This window comes from Poecilia latipinna, unplaced genomic scaffold (assembly GCF_001443285.1).
Source record: "Poecilia latipinna isolate Pla-1442-1.1 unplaced genomic scaffold, P_latipinna-1.0 Scaffold57, whole genome shotgun sequence".
Lineage (NCBI taxonomy): Eukaryota > Metazoa > Chordata > Actinopteri > Cyprinodontiformes > Poeciliidae > Poecilia > Poecilia latipinna.
Window position 1 is genome coordinate 1,127,884 of NW_015112673.1, and position 13,251 is coordinate 1,141,134.

Genomic DNA, 13,251 nt, shown 5'->3' on the forward strand with positions numbered 1-13,251 from the left:
TGATTCACAGGTCTGAACATTGGGCCAGTGGTAGCAGGAGTCATTGGCGCCCGGAAGCCCCAGTATGATATTTGGGGAAACACAGTAAACGTGGCCAGTCGCATGGACAGCACAGGTGTACCTGACCGCATTCAGGTAACACATAACAATGGGAATTCAACTTGGAAGGACGAGTGGCATTTATTCAAATTTAAACAATACATGTAGATTAAAATGGTCTACATTAATTTTAGTTTTGATTTTTTTTTTCCTTTTCGACTTCTTTGATAGCCCTGAGTTCAGTTTGGGATATTTTTGTACAGGTTTTTTACACTACATTAGCACACGAAAGATTTTCCCTGTGCTATTTTGTAATAAATAGTGCTACTGTTTCTCAGTATTAATGTAGCTGTACTACGATATATTACAAAGTAGTAGTACAGCATCGTTGGTAAACTTAGTAAAGCACAAACTCAGCATCCAGGGATGGATGGTATTTACATGATTCCTGATGTTTCATTGCTATCTTTTATCATTTATTGTGGAAAACTTTTTATCTTAACAGGAAATTGATTTATCGTCGTCTCGATAAATTTCAATTGATAGTATTGACAGTATTATCCTAAATGACATTTTTACCATTTTCTCCACTGTTTGTTTGATGAAAGCATCAATAAATACCAGTGAATTAGAAAATAAGATTGAATGTTACAGTAAGTAAGAGGAATCTAGAAAGTAAGAGGAATCTAGAAAGTCTCCTTTAAATGGGGATGTTTGTATGTTTGGTGATATGAAGTCATAACCATACAGTTATCTATAAAACAACTAATAAATTGGGGGGTTTTTACCATACATTTTTATTGTTATTACAATAGTACCTCAGAATATTTCTCTAAAATCCTATCGATATTTTCTGACCTCCCCAGGTGACCACGGACCTCTACCAGGTGCTTGATAGCAAAGGATACGTGCTGGAGTGCCGCGGAGTCGTTAAGGTCAAAGGTAAAGGGGAAATGACGACCTACTTCCTAAACGACGGGCCGCCCAACAGCTAGCAGCCGTGGCAGCAGCGGACGCTGGGTCGGTACCCACTGCAAGGACACGGCACCACTGAGCGAGCACTCACAGCGCGAGCGAAACAGCTGAGAACTACAATCGCCATCACTTGAATCCCAAGCAAAGAGGAAAACGCGAACTTTTGGGACTCCGGAGAAGGGAAAGCGTTCTCGACGGGAGGAGAAAGCTCTTGTTTTGACAGCCATCTCGGCCGCGTACATGTTGGAGGACAACGTGTTTTTCTCATGTCTAGCCTCTCTCTCAGGCTTCTTGAAAGATGCAAAGTCTGTTTATTTAAAACAACGCCTTTTAGCCTGTGTGAAAAGAAAATTATCGCTGTACATAAGGCTACTTTTTATTTTATTTGTTGTTCTTTTGTTCGGTAAGTTTTATTTTATTTTTTATTTTTTTGTTTGTTTGTTTGACACAATTTATGAACAGGTACTTTTGTTCCCGCTTTAATTATTTATTTCAGTCTTGATGTTTTGTGCTAAAGGTCCTTTATAAAAAAAAGTGTGAACACATACGTGCACAAATATCCAGTTTATTACACGTTTATAAGTGTGTATGTACATGCATATTTGTGTGTGTATGACTATATGTATAAACTGAGGAGGAATATATTGACCAAAGACTAAAGTATTTACTAAAAGCAAGGCAGATATTGTGATATGTTTTCGCTGAAGTCAGCAATGATCACCACCTTTGTTTTTGTTTTTTTGTTTTTGTTTTTCTTTCGCCCGACTTCTGGCAGTGAAGGCTCATTTTCATAAAATACAGAGTTTATTTATTTTGTCTGTCATTTAGGCAGCAGAGAACAGATTTTTAACTCTAAATAATAAAATTACCCTCAATCATTTTAACAGATGAAATTAAAAGTGACTAAAGATGACTAGATATGCTACGAGAGGGGTTACATATTTTTATCTGAGCAAAACAAAGATCGAGCTCAGATTGGGACTCTCCACTGGGTTGGGCTCCTTTTTGTCTCTGTTCCTTTTCTTTTTTCTTTTTTTTTTGGGGTGGAAATGAAGGAGCATAAATCAGTGAGCTGTTCCAGAACCTCCAGGTAGGGAGGGGCAGAAACTACGGATTTCAACGCAGTTGCGTCATGCAGCTTGATTCTTCTATGAAGAAGAAGTAGACGAAGGAAAGAAATATCCGCTGATTTCGACTGAATACTGTGCTTTGTAATCCTGAAGGGGCATAACTATTTTCACTGTGAGGTTTTTATGATACAACAAAACTGCTTTCTTGCCAAACATAACTGCTTTGAGCATGTCTTACTGTGGATTCTTTTTCTTTTCTTTTTTTTTATTTTTACTTTCCGTTTGTTTTGACGTAGGGTATTTTGTATAAATTCTGTACCCATCATTTGTATATTCTTAGTGTTATTATTATGATGATTCTGGTTAGTTATTATGCTTAACATGATGATTCCATTTCCGATGAAGAACAGCACGCTTTCTTGTAAAATTCAAAGGTCACTGGTACCAACGGATCAACTGCCGAGTTCTGCTGCTCGCGAGACGGGATCGGAGTCAGAACCACTGGCCCAGATAGGAGAGAAAATTACACATGAGTCACTGTGTGTTTTATTTAATCCACTCCAGTCAGACTCTAACAGGCCCGTTTTTTTTTTTATTTCAGCGGTAAAAGAAACATAAATCATCACTGGTGTTGCTCTGAATGGACAGTTTGCGCAGGACAGGCAGGTTGACAATTTTATCCGTATTAATATGACAAACCTTTACTGTATGATAATATGGAATCACTACTCACTGTTTTTATCAAAAATAAACAAATCAGGCTTTATTTTTAATAAGAAAATCACAGAGATGACCAATTAACAATTGAAGATTTCGGTCGTGTAAAGCATCTGTCCAAAAATAATAATAAAAAAATAAATAAATAAATAAGTGATGTAATTAATGGCATAATTGTTTTTCAGATCTGATTCAAGAAAAAACAAACAAACATGTAATTACTCAGAGTTGAAGAAACAAATATGGAGTCATGAACTAAAAACTCATGATGACTGTTGTAGTAAAATATGCAACAGTCATTAAAATTAGCGGTTCATCTGTTCATTTACACAAAATATAGATATTTATGGAATCATGAAGCAAGACCAAAACAATTAGTACTTTGGCTCCTCAGTTGATTTGCCTTTGCTGAAGAATTATGTGGCAATCTGCATTATTATCCACATTTTATCCTCGACAGTCTTCCCCCATTTGACATGAAAAAAAATAATTAATATTGTAATTTAATATTCTGAGGGTTTTTTTACAGAGCTATTATTCTCTGTATTTTTCTTTATTTCTCTCAATGTGAAACAATTGACCTTCTACATGCATCTATAAATGGTTTTAGACGAGCATGATAACCTTCAGCAACGATTTCACAATGTAACATTTTCATAAAAACTGAGAATAGAAATACAAAAATATTACTGCTACTTAAATAATATATTGATTATTACAGTTATAATAATGTTACCCAGAACATTATATGTTTTTTTTTTGTTGTTGTTGTTTTGACACATTTGATGCATAAACGTAAGTAAAAAAATATGCAATAAACGCCTGCAAAATTTAGCTGTAGTTTTCAATGCTTATTGAGCAGAATGCTATTCATTTGATTGTTTTTGCTCTTTATGGAGAACCACAAAAACAACTAAATGATATTAGCTGGTTAGTTATTCTATTGTCCAGCTGCTTTACAGACACTTTTAGCTTGCTGGTTGTACTTTGTGTGCAGAGTTGCCTTAATGAGGGCAAAACGTGGCGCATGTTTAGTTTCCACATCAGCATCGTCGATGTTTTTTATGACCAGAAATATTTCCAAACTGCCAAATTTGTCTTGCATTATTGAGGAGCAAGAGGTGGGAGAGCAACACCAGTGCTACTCAATTGTTTAAAGTTTGAGCGGAAGCTGTAACTTTTTAAAAACGTGTCTGCTTACCCTGCCTGGTCCGCTGACATGAGTCAAAAATGAAGAAGGGCTTTTTGAGAGTTATTTTAGCCAACCGTTTCACCGCCAACGCAGCGTCCTCGTTGTCTCCAGCAGCAAACAGTTGATCTCGTTTGTACCAAAGCCAGCTCAAGCAGTCTTGTGCTACTGGTCTCTCCTGTGCAACGGAGGCCTGGGTGTGTTGGAGACGCAACCGAGATCACCAACTCTCACACAAACTGTGACCAATGACGAGCCTAAAGCGGAGAGTTTATAGAATGGACATGAGTTCATAAAGATGTTCATTGTATTTATTCTATTTCTACTAGCTGTCCATGGACTTGTGTTGATTGTTAACTCTTGGGATGCTTTCAGGGGAAACGGGAGCCGGGAGGAATGTGTTCCCCATACTACTGAAACAGTGTTTTTGCTCAGGCCCGATGAATCCTTCTGGTTTGTTTTCTTCTTCTTTTTTTTTGTTCGTATTTTACCTGAGTTGGAGGAGTTGAAGGGGGAGTGTTTTGCTCAGTTGAAAAGAAGAGTTGAAGACTATGACAAAGAGAAAAATAACATTTCCCCTTGAAGAAAAAAATAAAATGTAAAAAAAGTACATTTTTTTCTCCGTTAGTGTTTTTTAACATATTGATTGCTGTACATAAAATTTCTAGTTCCAATTTTTTTTATTTCTACAACTAAAAACTACAAAATAAGTTTGCATTATAATTAAAAAAGTTTTGTCCAATAGTTATTAAACACTTTAGAAAAAGTAAGTAAATTCACTAAGTGAAAATATATCTAAACTCAATTATGAAATATTAAAAATCTGTTTATTAAAATAAAAAAGTGCTTTCCTTAAGTTTACTTCATCATAGAAACTTCGATTAAGCTGCATCATTTATGTTAGAAACATTACGAGGAATCAAGTGTAGCTGCAATGATTCAAACTCTTCTGGCTTCCCTGAGAAATACAATATTTCCTTTATTGTGTATATAATTTTTATTAAAAAAGCACTTTGTTACAATATTTAATATAACTCCCATTTTTCCATTTTATGCAGGTTTAGCCCATTTCCACCACTTTGCAAAAAAATAAAAATAAATAAATTATCTCAGTATTTTGAGATACTATCTCATTAGAATGAGATAATTTCTTTATTTTTTAACAGAGTGGCAGAAACGGGCATCCAAAGTTTTGCACAAAACCACGATTTTATTTTTTATTTTTCTTGTAATTAACCCGACTTTCCTCTAGGGGTCACTAGTGCCACTAAAGCCTACAGAGAATCGGTGTTAAAACATCAAGAATATATACAAAAAAATACACTGATCAGTCATAACATTATGACCACCTCATCAGGGAATACTGTTTCCATATTGAAAGGTCTACAATTTTTTTAGCAGTGTAAGCTGTAATATGTCAGATCAGACCACAAAATCCATAATTTTGTTCCCTATTTGAAACAATGCTGTCGATTCACCGCCGTTCCTTTCTCGGATCACATTGAGTAGGACTGAAGCTTTGGAGATGCTTTCACCTCCGTCTAGCATTCATAATTTTTCTGAATTTTCAGTTGATAAATACTTTATTAATCCCAACGCAAAAGAAAACATAATTGCTCATGTTATCTGAATTTCTTGAGCTCTTTATACAGCTCAACTTTTTAGAATATTGTCACCAGCATGTACATTTTGTATTTATTAGAGATTTAACAGAGTACTGTTGTAGCACGTCTTATAGTACACAATTAAAATAGTGTACAATATTCATTCGTTTGAGCAATTATTTGTTAAATATATGTATTTAAGGCCACATTTTGTACTTTTGATTTGTACTTTTGATTATCTCAATGAGGTAAACCCAGTTAAACAAAGGTTACATGCACACATACAAACACCTAAATATAAAAAGAGAAAACCCATAGGAACAACAAAGCAATTAAATTTGATTCATTAAAATAAGGTTGAAGAGTCAAAAAGTTGCAGGCTTTTTGTTGTTTTTTTTGTGCATGCTTCTACTTCATGAAGCCAAAACATGAGGGAGCTCAGAACAGGCAGAAGTCTCGGTGTGTCAAGATCATTGTACCAACGAACCTGGGAAAACAACAGATGGATTATACCGACAGAGGCCCAGACTGGTGGAAAAATGTATTTATGTGTTATGATACTCACCTTGTCATCTCGCTGGATTTTCGAGGAAACTTTTGGCACTGGGTCCACGGTTCAAAGCTCATGTGTCTCATCCATCCATACTGCTGGTTTTCTGTCAGAGGCTTTACATACAGCTGGTTGGGGACTGGAGGACAGAAGAGGCTTTTAGTTTTTGTTACAAACTTCTACAGGAACCCATATTTTAAAGTGTGCTAGCTTACGCCTGGGTGGTTGAGCCTTTTTCACCATTTCTGCGTATCGCTCATGACTCCCTTTATGATCCTCATCGCTGTAGCAAGGAGGCTGCAGTCGTACTTTGGTCACTTCTTTATTTATGACGGGTCCTTGTTCTTTAGCCAATGACTGAAATTCTTTCCTGACATTAAAACAGTCATCTAAAAGCAGATATGTTTCAACAGATGAAGCCAATCATTACAGTGACTTAGCTCTTAAGCTTTTTTTCCCTTAAAAATCATTTAAAAGTGTTTTTACGTACTACAAGGACAATTTGCTGAACTCAGATTTTTATGTTCTACTCAATCAGTATAAAACATTGAATTATTTAATCAGTAAAGTACTTCTATGTTTATTTATTCTATTTATGTTTTTTAAAATTCATGTCTGTCTAATTATTATGGCACTGGAGTTTGACACTAGTTTTAACTTTTAAATAAATTTCTGCACTTTTAAAAAAAAACTTAATTACAAAACGTTTTAACTGAATGCTGAGGTCTGCTTTGACAGAGGTTGCAGCAGCCATGATAAATGTAGAGTTCAGCGCAGCTAAGGCTTAGCCTAGCTTCCTCTCACCTTGAGACGGAGGGACTCCCCGGGGATTTATGAGCATATTATCACCGATTGGGTTTTGATAACCCAGCTGGGTCAAGCCGAAGAAAGCCATATGCGTTACGGATCCTTTATCCAGTCGACGTCCTGTTCACAACACCTAGCTTTCAAAAATAACTATAGCTTTGTTTACGTGTTACCTTGGCAACAAACCCCGCCCTCATTAAGCGACGAACGACAGTAGATTCTATCTATCTATCTATCTATCTATCTATCTATCTATCTATCTATCTATCTAGATAACTAACTGCAATATGCAAAAGACTCACTTAAAATACTAATACATTGAATATTGTTTTCTTGCCGAGACTTTGCTTTTTCATTATCTGGCTTAATTAATTAATTAATTAATTAATTAATTTGCATGACAAATATACAAGAGGATATATATATATTTTTTTTTGCTTTTGTAATGCAGTTGTGCTGCTTTCATAACTCCAATTTTCACTCTTACACTATTCTTGTTAGTTTAAAAACCTAATCCTTTCTTCTCTATTGTTAACAGGTAGATTAAGGAAAGTGCTGCACATCAATGAATTCCTGCTCATGCAGTAAATACATCCTAAAACCCCATTAAAGTTATACAGATTTTTAAGAGAGCCACTGTGCAATAAAACATAAAGTTTCTTCCAAATGTTGTGTTTACTAGCCTTTACTTCCAAACTTTCAACCTATTATTATTATTATTATTATTATTATTATTATTATTATCTGCAACATTACATTTACAGTTTAAGTCTGTTTAAGATTGCCAGAGTCAAGACCTTACTCCAGTTCTGTCACTGGGTGGGAGAACTGGTGCATCCTGACTGGACAAGTCGTCACTCTAACTCAGTATTTCTCAACCCTGGTCCTCACTGCCTCCCTGCTCTGCATGCCTTAGATGTGCCTCTATTACAGAACAGCTGATTCAAATGATTGCATGACCACCAAGTGCTGCAGAAACCTGTTAATCACCCAGAGATACAATTCAGGTGTGTGGCAGAAGGGAAATACCTAAAATATGCAGAGACAGGAGGGAGGTGAGGACCAGGGTTGAGAAACACTGCTCTATCTTATTAGCAACACAGATACCCACATAATACCAAAACACATAACAGACAGTCATGCATGAACACAATCAAATCTGCAGAATGGCTCAATTGTGTTTCTCTTTCGACTGTTGGAGGAAGCGGCAGAGATGAACCCAGAAAGGAGATGTAAACTCCAGATAAACTACCTCTTAAACAATATTAGAAATGTAGAAACTATGTTGTTCCCTTTTGTTTGAATTAAACTTAGCTTTTTATCTGACAAACATGTTTTCAATTTATGATAATGATTAGTAATTTTTGGCTGAGCTCCGTCCTGCTTATCAAACACTGGAGTCACTTTGATTTATGGATTAACCTTTGTAAGTTTGAAAAAATCATCATGGCTTGATTAGTTAACAATGGATTGGTTTGTATTATTGTTTTTTCTTTTATTCTGCCGTTTACCTCAAACATTTACTGAGAAATCCTGCAGAAGGTGCTCTTAACTCTCATTCCTCTCCTAAGTAGATAAATGTGATCCCACAAGAAATGCAACTTAAAAGTAAAATGGAAGTTAAAAATAACTCAGCCGAAGTGAAACCAGGAATAAAGAACATACTTCTTGGCAGTCTCACCGCAGCTGCTTGACTGAGTCAGATGTTTTTAACCGGTCTGAGCGGTTGCAAAGGGTCCTTGATGCACACTGATCCAGCTGAGCACCTGTGCACTTCATTGTCGGTCTCTGTAAGACGTGGGAGGCAAACAGGACAACACAGAGAAAAATTACAGCAAAAAGTAAGTACTTTTCTCATTTAATAAAGACAGTGTTGTTGGTTAACTAGCTCAGAAACACAGGTTTGCTAAAGTTATTACTTTTCAAACTATATTTGTAAATGAATGAAGGATCTTCCAACAAATGATTACACCAATGCTTGGGCAGGACTTTCTTAGTGTTTTATTTATGTCTTGTTGAATTAGTTACCTCATTCTGTCATTGTATTACTGTTTAAATAAGACAACAATAACTTTATGAATAGTCAAATATCTTCAAATAAAGGAATTAGTTTTTCCAAGCATGACGTAGAGAGGGTTTTCCAGACTGCAGCTGTTGATCTGGTGAAATAACTATTTAAAATAATTTTTTTGTTGTCTATAATGTTGCGTTTTGTTTATTTTTCTCTTCTCAGGTCCCCATCGCTCTCTGAATATCATGCATTTTTATTTGCTTCGACACAAACGCTCAGTGAAGATAGCATTCTCCAGTTTTCTGTGTTTGTCTTTTATTATGCTCTTCTACATGAACTACACAACAACGCCACATTCCCCTCGACTTCCCAAGGGAAATGTGGGGAAACTCAGAGGATCCATCCCTGTCCAGACCACCAGGTTTACAGATTCCTCTGTCCACAAATGTCCTCCTGGATTTTACAGCAAGCAGGAGTTCAGGCCTCACCTTCAGAGGCCTTACCAAAATCGCTGGGAACCGGGAGCAGGCGGCAAGCCATTCGTGTGGCGCTCTATGACTGCTGAGGAACAGAAAGAGGAATCAAGTGGTTTTAAGAAAAACCAGTTCAACCAGTTTGCCAGCGATCGCATCTCTCTGCACCGGGATCTGGGAAAGGACACACGGCCTCCAGAGTGAGTTTATCTCAGGAGAACATCGTTTCTTGGCGACATCACCCTGCAGGCAAGAGATAAATCTATGCGTTGTTTAAAAGCTGCCTCTTAACTTCCAGTCTGGCTCTGACAGCTGCCTGAAGCAGAAGTTTTTGAGATGTCCCGGCCTTCCAACCACCAGCGTGATAATAGTGTTTCACAACGAGGCCTGGTCCACTCTGCTCAGGACGGTCTACAGCGTCCTCCACACGGCTCCTGCTGCTCTGCTCACAGAGATCTTACTGGTGGACGACGCCAGTACAGATGGTGAGTGAGATCACTGATAGTTAATGTTACATCTTAATGCTTTCACATATATAGTGTCCTAGAGAAAGTATTCACAACTCCTCAACTTTCCTTTTCATGAGGGAAACAAAAACTTATATGTATTTATTTGGGATTTTATGAGAAATACCATCCCAAAGAAGCAGATAACTATTGAATCTAAGGTAAATGATACATACTTTATGGGGTTCTTTTTCTATTTTTATGGTTCCCTTCACTAAAAGTGTTAATTGCCTCCAAAAATCACAGAGTGAGTGAATAGATTTCACTTGTGTTTGAGTCAACCTCACTTTAAATCTGGTTGATCAGTGAAGGTTTCAGAAGTTTGGTGAACAAACAGCTGAATGAAGAAAACAAAAATAAAATAAATACATAAAAGTAATGAAGACCAAGGATCACAGCAGACAACTTGGGGATAAAACTGTGGAGCTTTTCCTAAACACTTTTCATCGATGACCTGAAAATGGAAAGAACATAACTGCAAACCTACCAAGATCTAACTAACCACATAATCTGAAAGGAGATTATTGATCTTGAAGGGGCATGAATAATTTTGCAAGGCATTGGATGTATATCATTTCTTCAGAAAGTACTCTCATATTTCAGAGAACAAAACATGATGAAAACTGAAATTTACTGCTTCTGCATTGAGTTGGTGTACAATGTGGAAGTAGGGAAGGAATTTGTCCTCATTTGTTCTGCTTTAACACTGTACAGTTAATTACAGTATTAGTGTCTTTATCATGCTGATAGCCACTATGACGACTAAATGCATGACTCATCACATCCATAATAAGGTCCAAAGTGAAAGGTTATCTGGAAAATTATGCTCTGTTTATTATTAAAACCTAATCTTTTACAAACGGTAAAGTACTTAAGTGTCTTGTTGCTTAAGATGGAATTTGTGTTTAATATCCTGCTGCCGTCTTTATGTATTCATAAATGTACTTCTAGGGGAAAATTCATTCAGAAAAATTTCCATCAAGACTCAAAGCTGACAAAACTAAGAGTCTGTTTCATAATTAAGAAAAGATCTAGTTTATCGTTTACCTCTTCAGAAAGGCCTGCTTACTGGAACACTTACTAGCTTGTATGAGGTTTTTGCAGCCAGCTGAGGTATTTTTCTGCAGCTGGTGATTAAAACTTCACAGGAACTCAACCATCTGAACGTGAACCTAAGACTCCAACTGTGGAAACTCAGCATCCATCCACCCTTTGTTGTTACCTGCTTAGTTTGAAAGGGTGAGACTGGCGCCTGTCTCCAGCAATCTTTCAATAAGAGGCGATGCCAATTATGTCACCTGTCCATCGTAAGGAGAGAAAACTATGTACATACATGCTAATGCCCGAGTCAGTTTTTAGAAACTGACTCGGGTATTGCTCTGGTTTACTGAGAGGAAACCAGAGCATTCAGAGAACAGAGGATATGCAGGACGACCCCAGGCCAGGATTTGAACCCAAGACCTCTTTGTGTCGAACCAACTGTGCCACCATGTGTCAATGGAGACAGAAAAAAAGACAAAAATGTTTTGAATTTTAAAATTTTTAAGAAGAGATTAGACGAGATGTGGCTGGTGTTGCCAGTGGCAGTTTCTGCGACTTGGGCAACGGCCCAGGGCGCCATCTTGTGGGGGATAGGACTGCCTCTGGGTGTTGCCCCAAAATTCAGTGGGAAAAGTTATCACAATGCATTCGCCCACTAAGTACACTGTTTAAAAAGTCTCTAATATAAGGCAAAATACTGGAAGCTGTAAATCTGTATTTATATGGTAATTTTTTGGCAACCACAGCTACCAGTATTTTACCTTAAATCTGAGATTTTTTTCTTTTTACAATATCAAATTAATCTGTGATATATTGTGTTAATTACATTTAGACATTTCAATTAAAAATCTGAATAAGTATTAAATTTAAGTGTTCATAACATTTATCTGTATTCAAAGTGCAAATATGCAGTAAATCACAACCCCTCGAACTTCAATGTAACTCCAATATAAAGGCATGCAAAATGCCAGATTTCATTATTAACATTTGCCCTCCTTCAGCTCTAATTTTGTATTTATGTCCTCAGATCTCTTAAAGACTCCACTGGATGAATATGTGCAGGGGCTGCGAATAGTGCGAGTCCTGCGTCAGAAGGAGAGAAAAGGCCTGATCACAGCCAGGCTGATGGGGGCTCAGGCTGCACAGGGGGAGGTCCTCACCTTCCTAGATTCCCACTGTGAGTTTGTAGTTTTGTTGTTTTTTTACATGCAGAGGACAAATGTTTGGCTTAGCAATGTGTTTGGTTATTGCAATAGTATTTCTATGCAGCAGTATTCCATATAATAGCTAATAGCTTCCAGCTAGTGAAAAAATGTTTCAGTTTTCTTTTTATTTCACAGGTGAATGTTTCCCTGGCTGGCTGGAGCCTCTTCTGGCTCGAATAGCTGAAGAGCCCAGAGCCGTGGTGAGCCCAAGAATCACGTCGATCGATAATCACAGCCTGAGGTTTCACAAACCAGTGCCTGAACTGCAAAACTACAGCCGAGGAAATTTTGATTGGAGACTCAAGTTTGGATGGGAACGCGTTCCAGACGAGGAGAAGAAGCGCAGAAAGAATGAGACATACCCTATCAGGTAATTACAAATGGATACAAAGAAAGAAAGTATAAGTTTCCTCAAGTTGTAACCTTTTAAGAGAAGGAACAATAAATGTACACTATCAAATAAACTTGCCCCTATCAAGTTTATTTGATAGGGACAGACGCACATCGACATAGACAAACTGAACAAAACAGCAGTTCCAGATTTTTGATCTGTTGGGTTTCCTTAGATAAAAACTTTGAATAATTAATTGAGCATACTGTACTGATTGATAACCAGGAATAATAGGAATGTATGTGTGATTAAATTAAAACAACTTTTTTGTAGTGCAGTAAGACAATATTTGTAGTGGATTTGCACAATATAAACAAAAGCTACGTTCACACTGCAGCCTGAAGAGACCCAAATCCAAATTTTTGTCAAATCGCATTTATTTGGCGTGGCAGTTGTGGTTCACACCACACTTCCAAATATATGCGACCTGTATGTGATCTCCAGTGTGAACTGCGAACTCGCATGCGCAGTAGAGGGCGCAAAACGTCACACATGACAGAGAGCGTGCTCAGCATAGACATAAGAGAAGACCCTACATTGGCCGCTCCGGCGCAGGATATACGGCGGCCATCTTGGAGCGGTCGTCCCTCCTACTTTGCTCAACCAAAACAGCAGAAGATGCCTCAGCACTGAGGGATATTGTTGTTCGGATCGATGGACTATGGATGTGAGG

General features: G+C 37.3%; 2 protein-coding genes across 3 annotated transcripts in view; both read left to right on the top strand.

Moving 5' to 3' along the window:
- Positions 1-1,682, top strand: part of adcy6a (adenylate cyclase 6a) — a 48,325-nt gene extending 46,643 nt beyond the window's left edge. For both annotated transcript variants that reach the window (XM_015055222.1, XM_015055231.1), the window contains exons 23-24: positions 11-135; positions 906-1,682. In XM_015055222.1, coding sequence (XP_014910708.1) covers positions 11-135; positions 906-1,034 — 254 coding nt within the window. In that variant the 3' untranslated portion in view covers positions 1,035-1,682. The remainder of the gene's footprint in view (positions 1-10; positions 136-905) is intronic.
- A 6,320-nt stretch (positions 1,683-8,002) lies between these two features.
- LOC106961110 (polypeptide N-acetylgalactosaminyltransferase 6-like) lies at positions 8,003-12,557 on the top strand (the record flags this gene model as incomplete). Its single annotated transcript, XM_015054632.1, has 6 exons — positions 8,003-8,183; positions 8,627-8,792; positions 9,185-9,635; positions 9,748-9,920; positions 12,010-12,159; positions 12,323-12,557. Coding segments are annotated over exons 3-6 (986 nt in total), but the record flags the coding sequence as incomplete, so codon positions are not given.
- Positions 12,558-13,251: the final 694 nt, after the last annotated feature.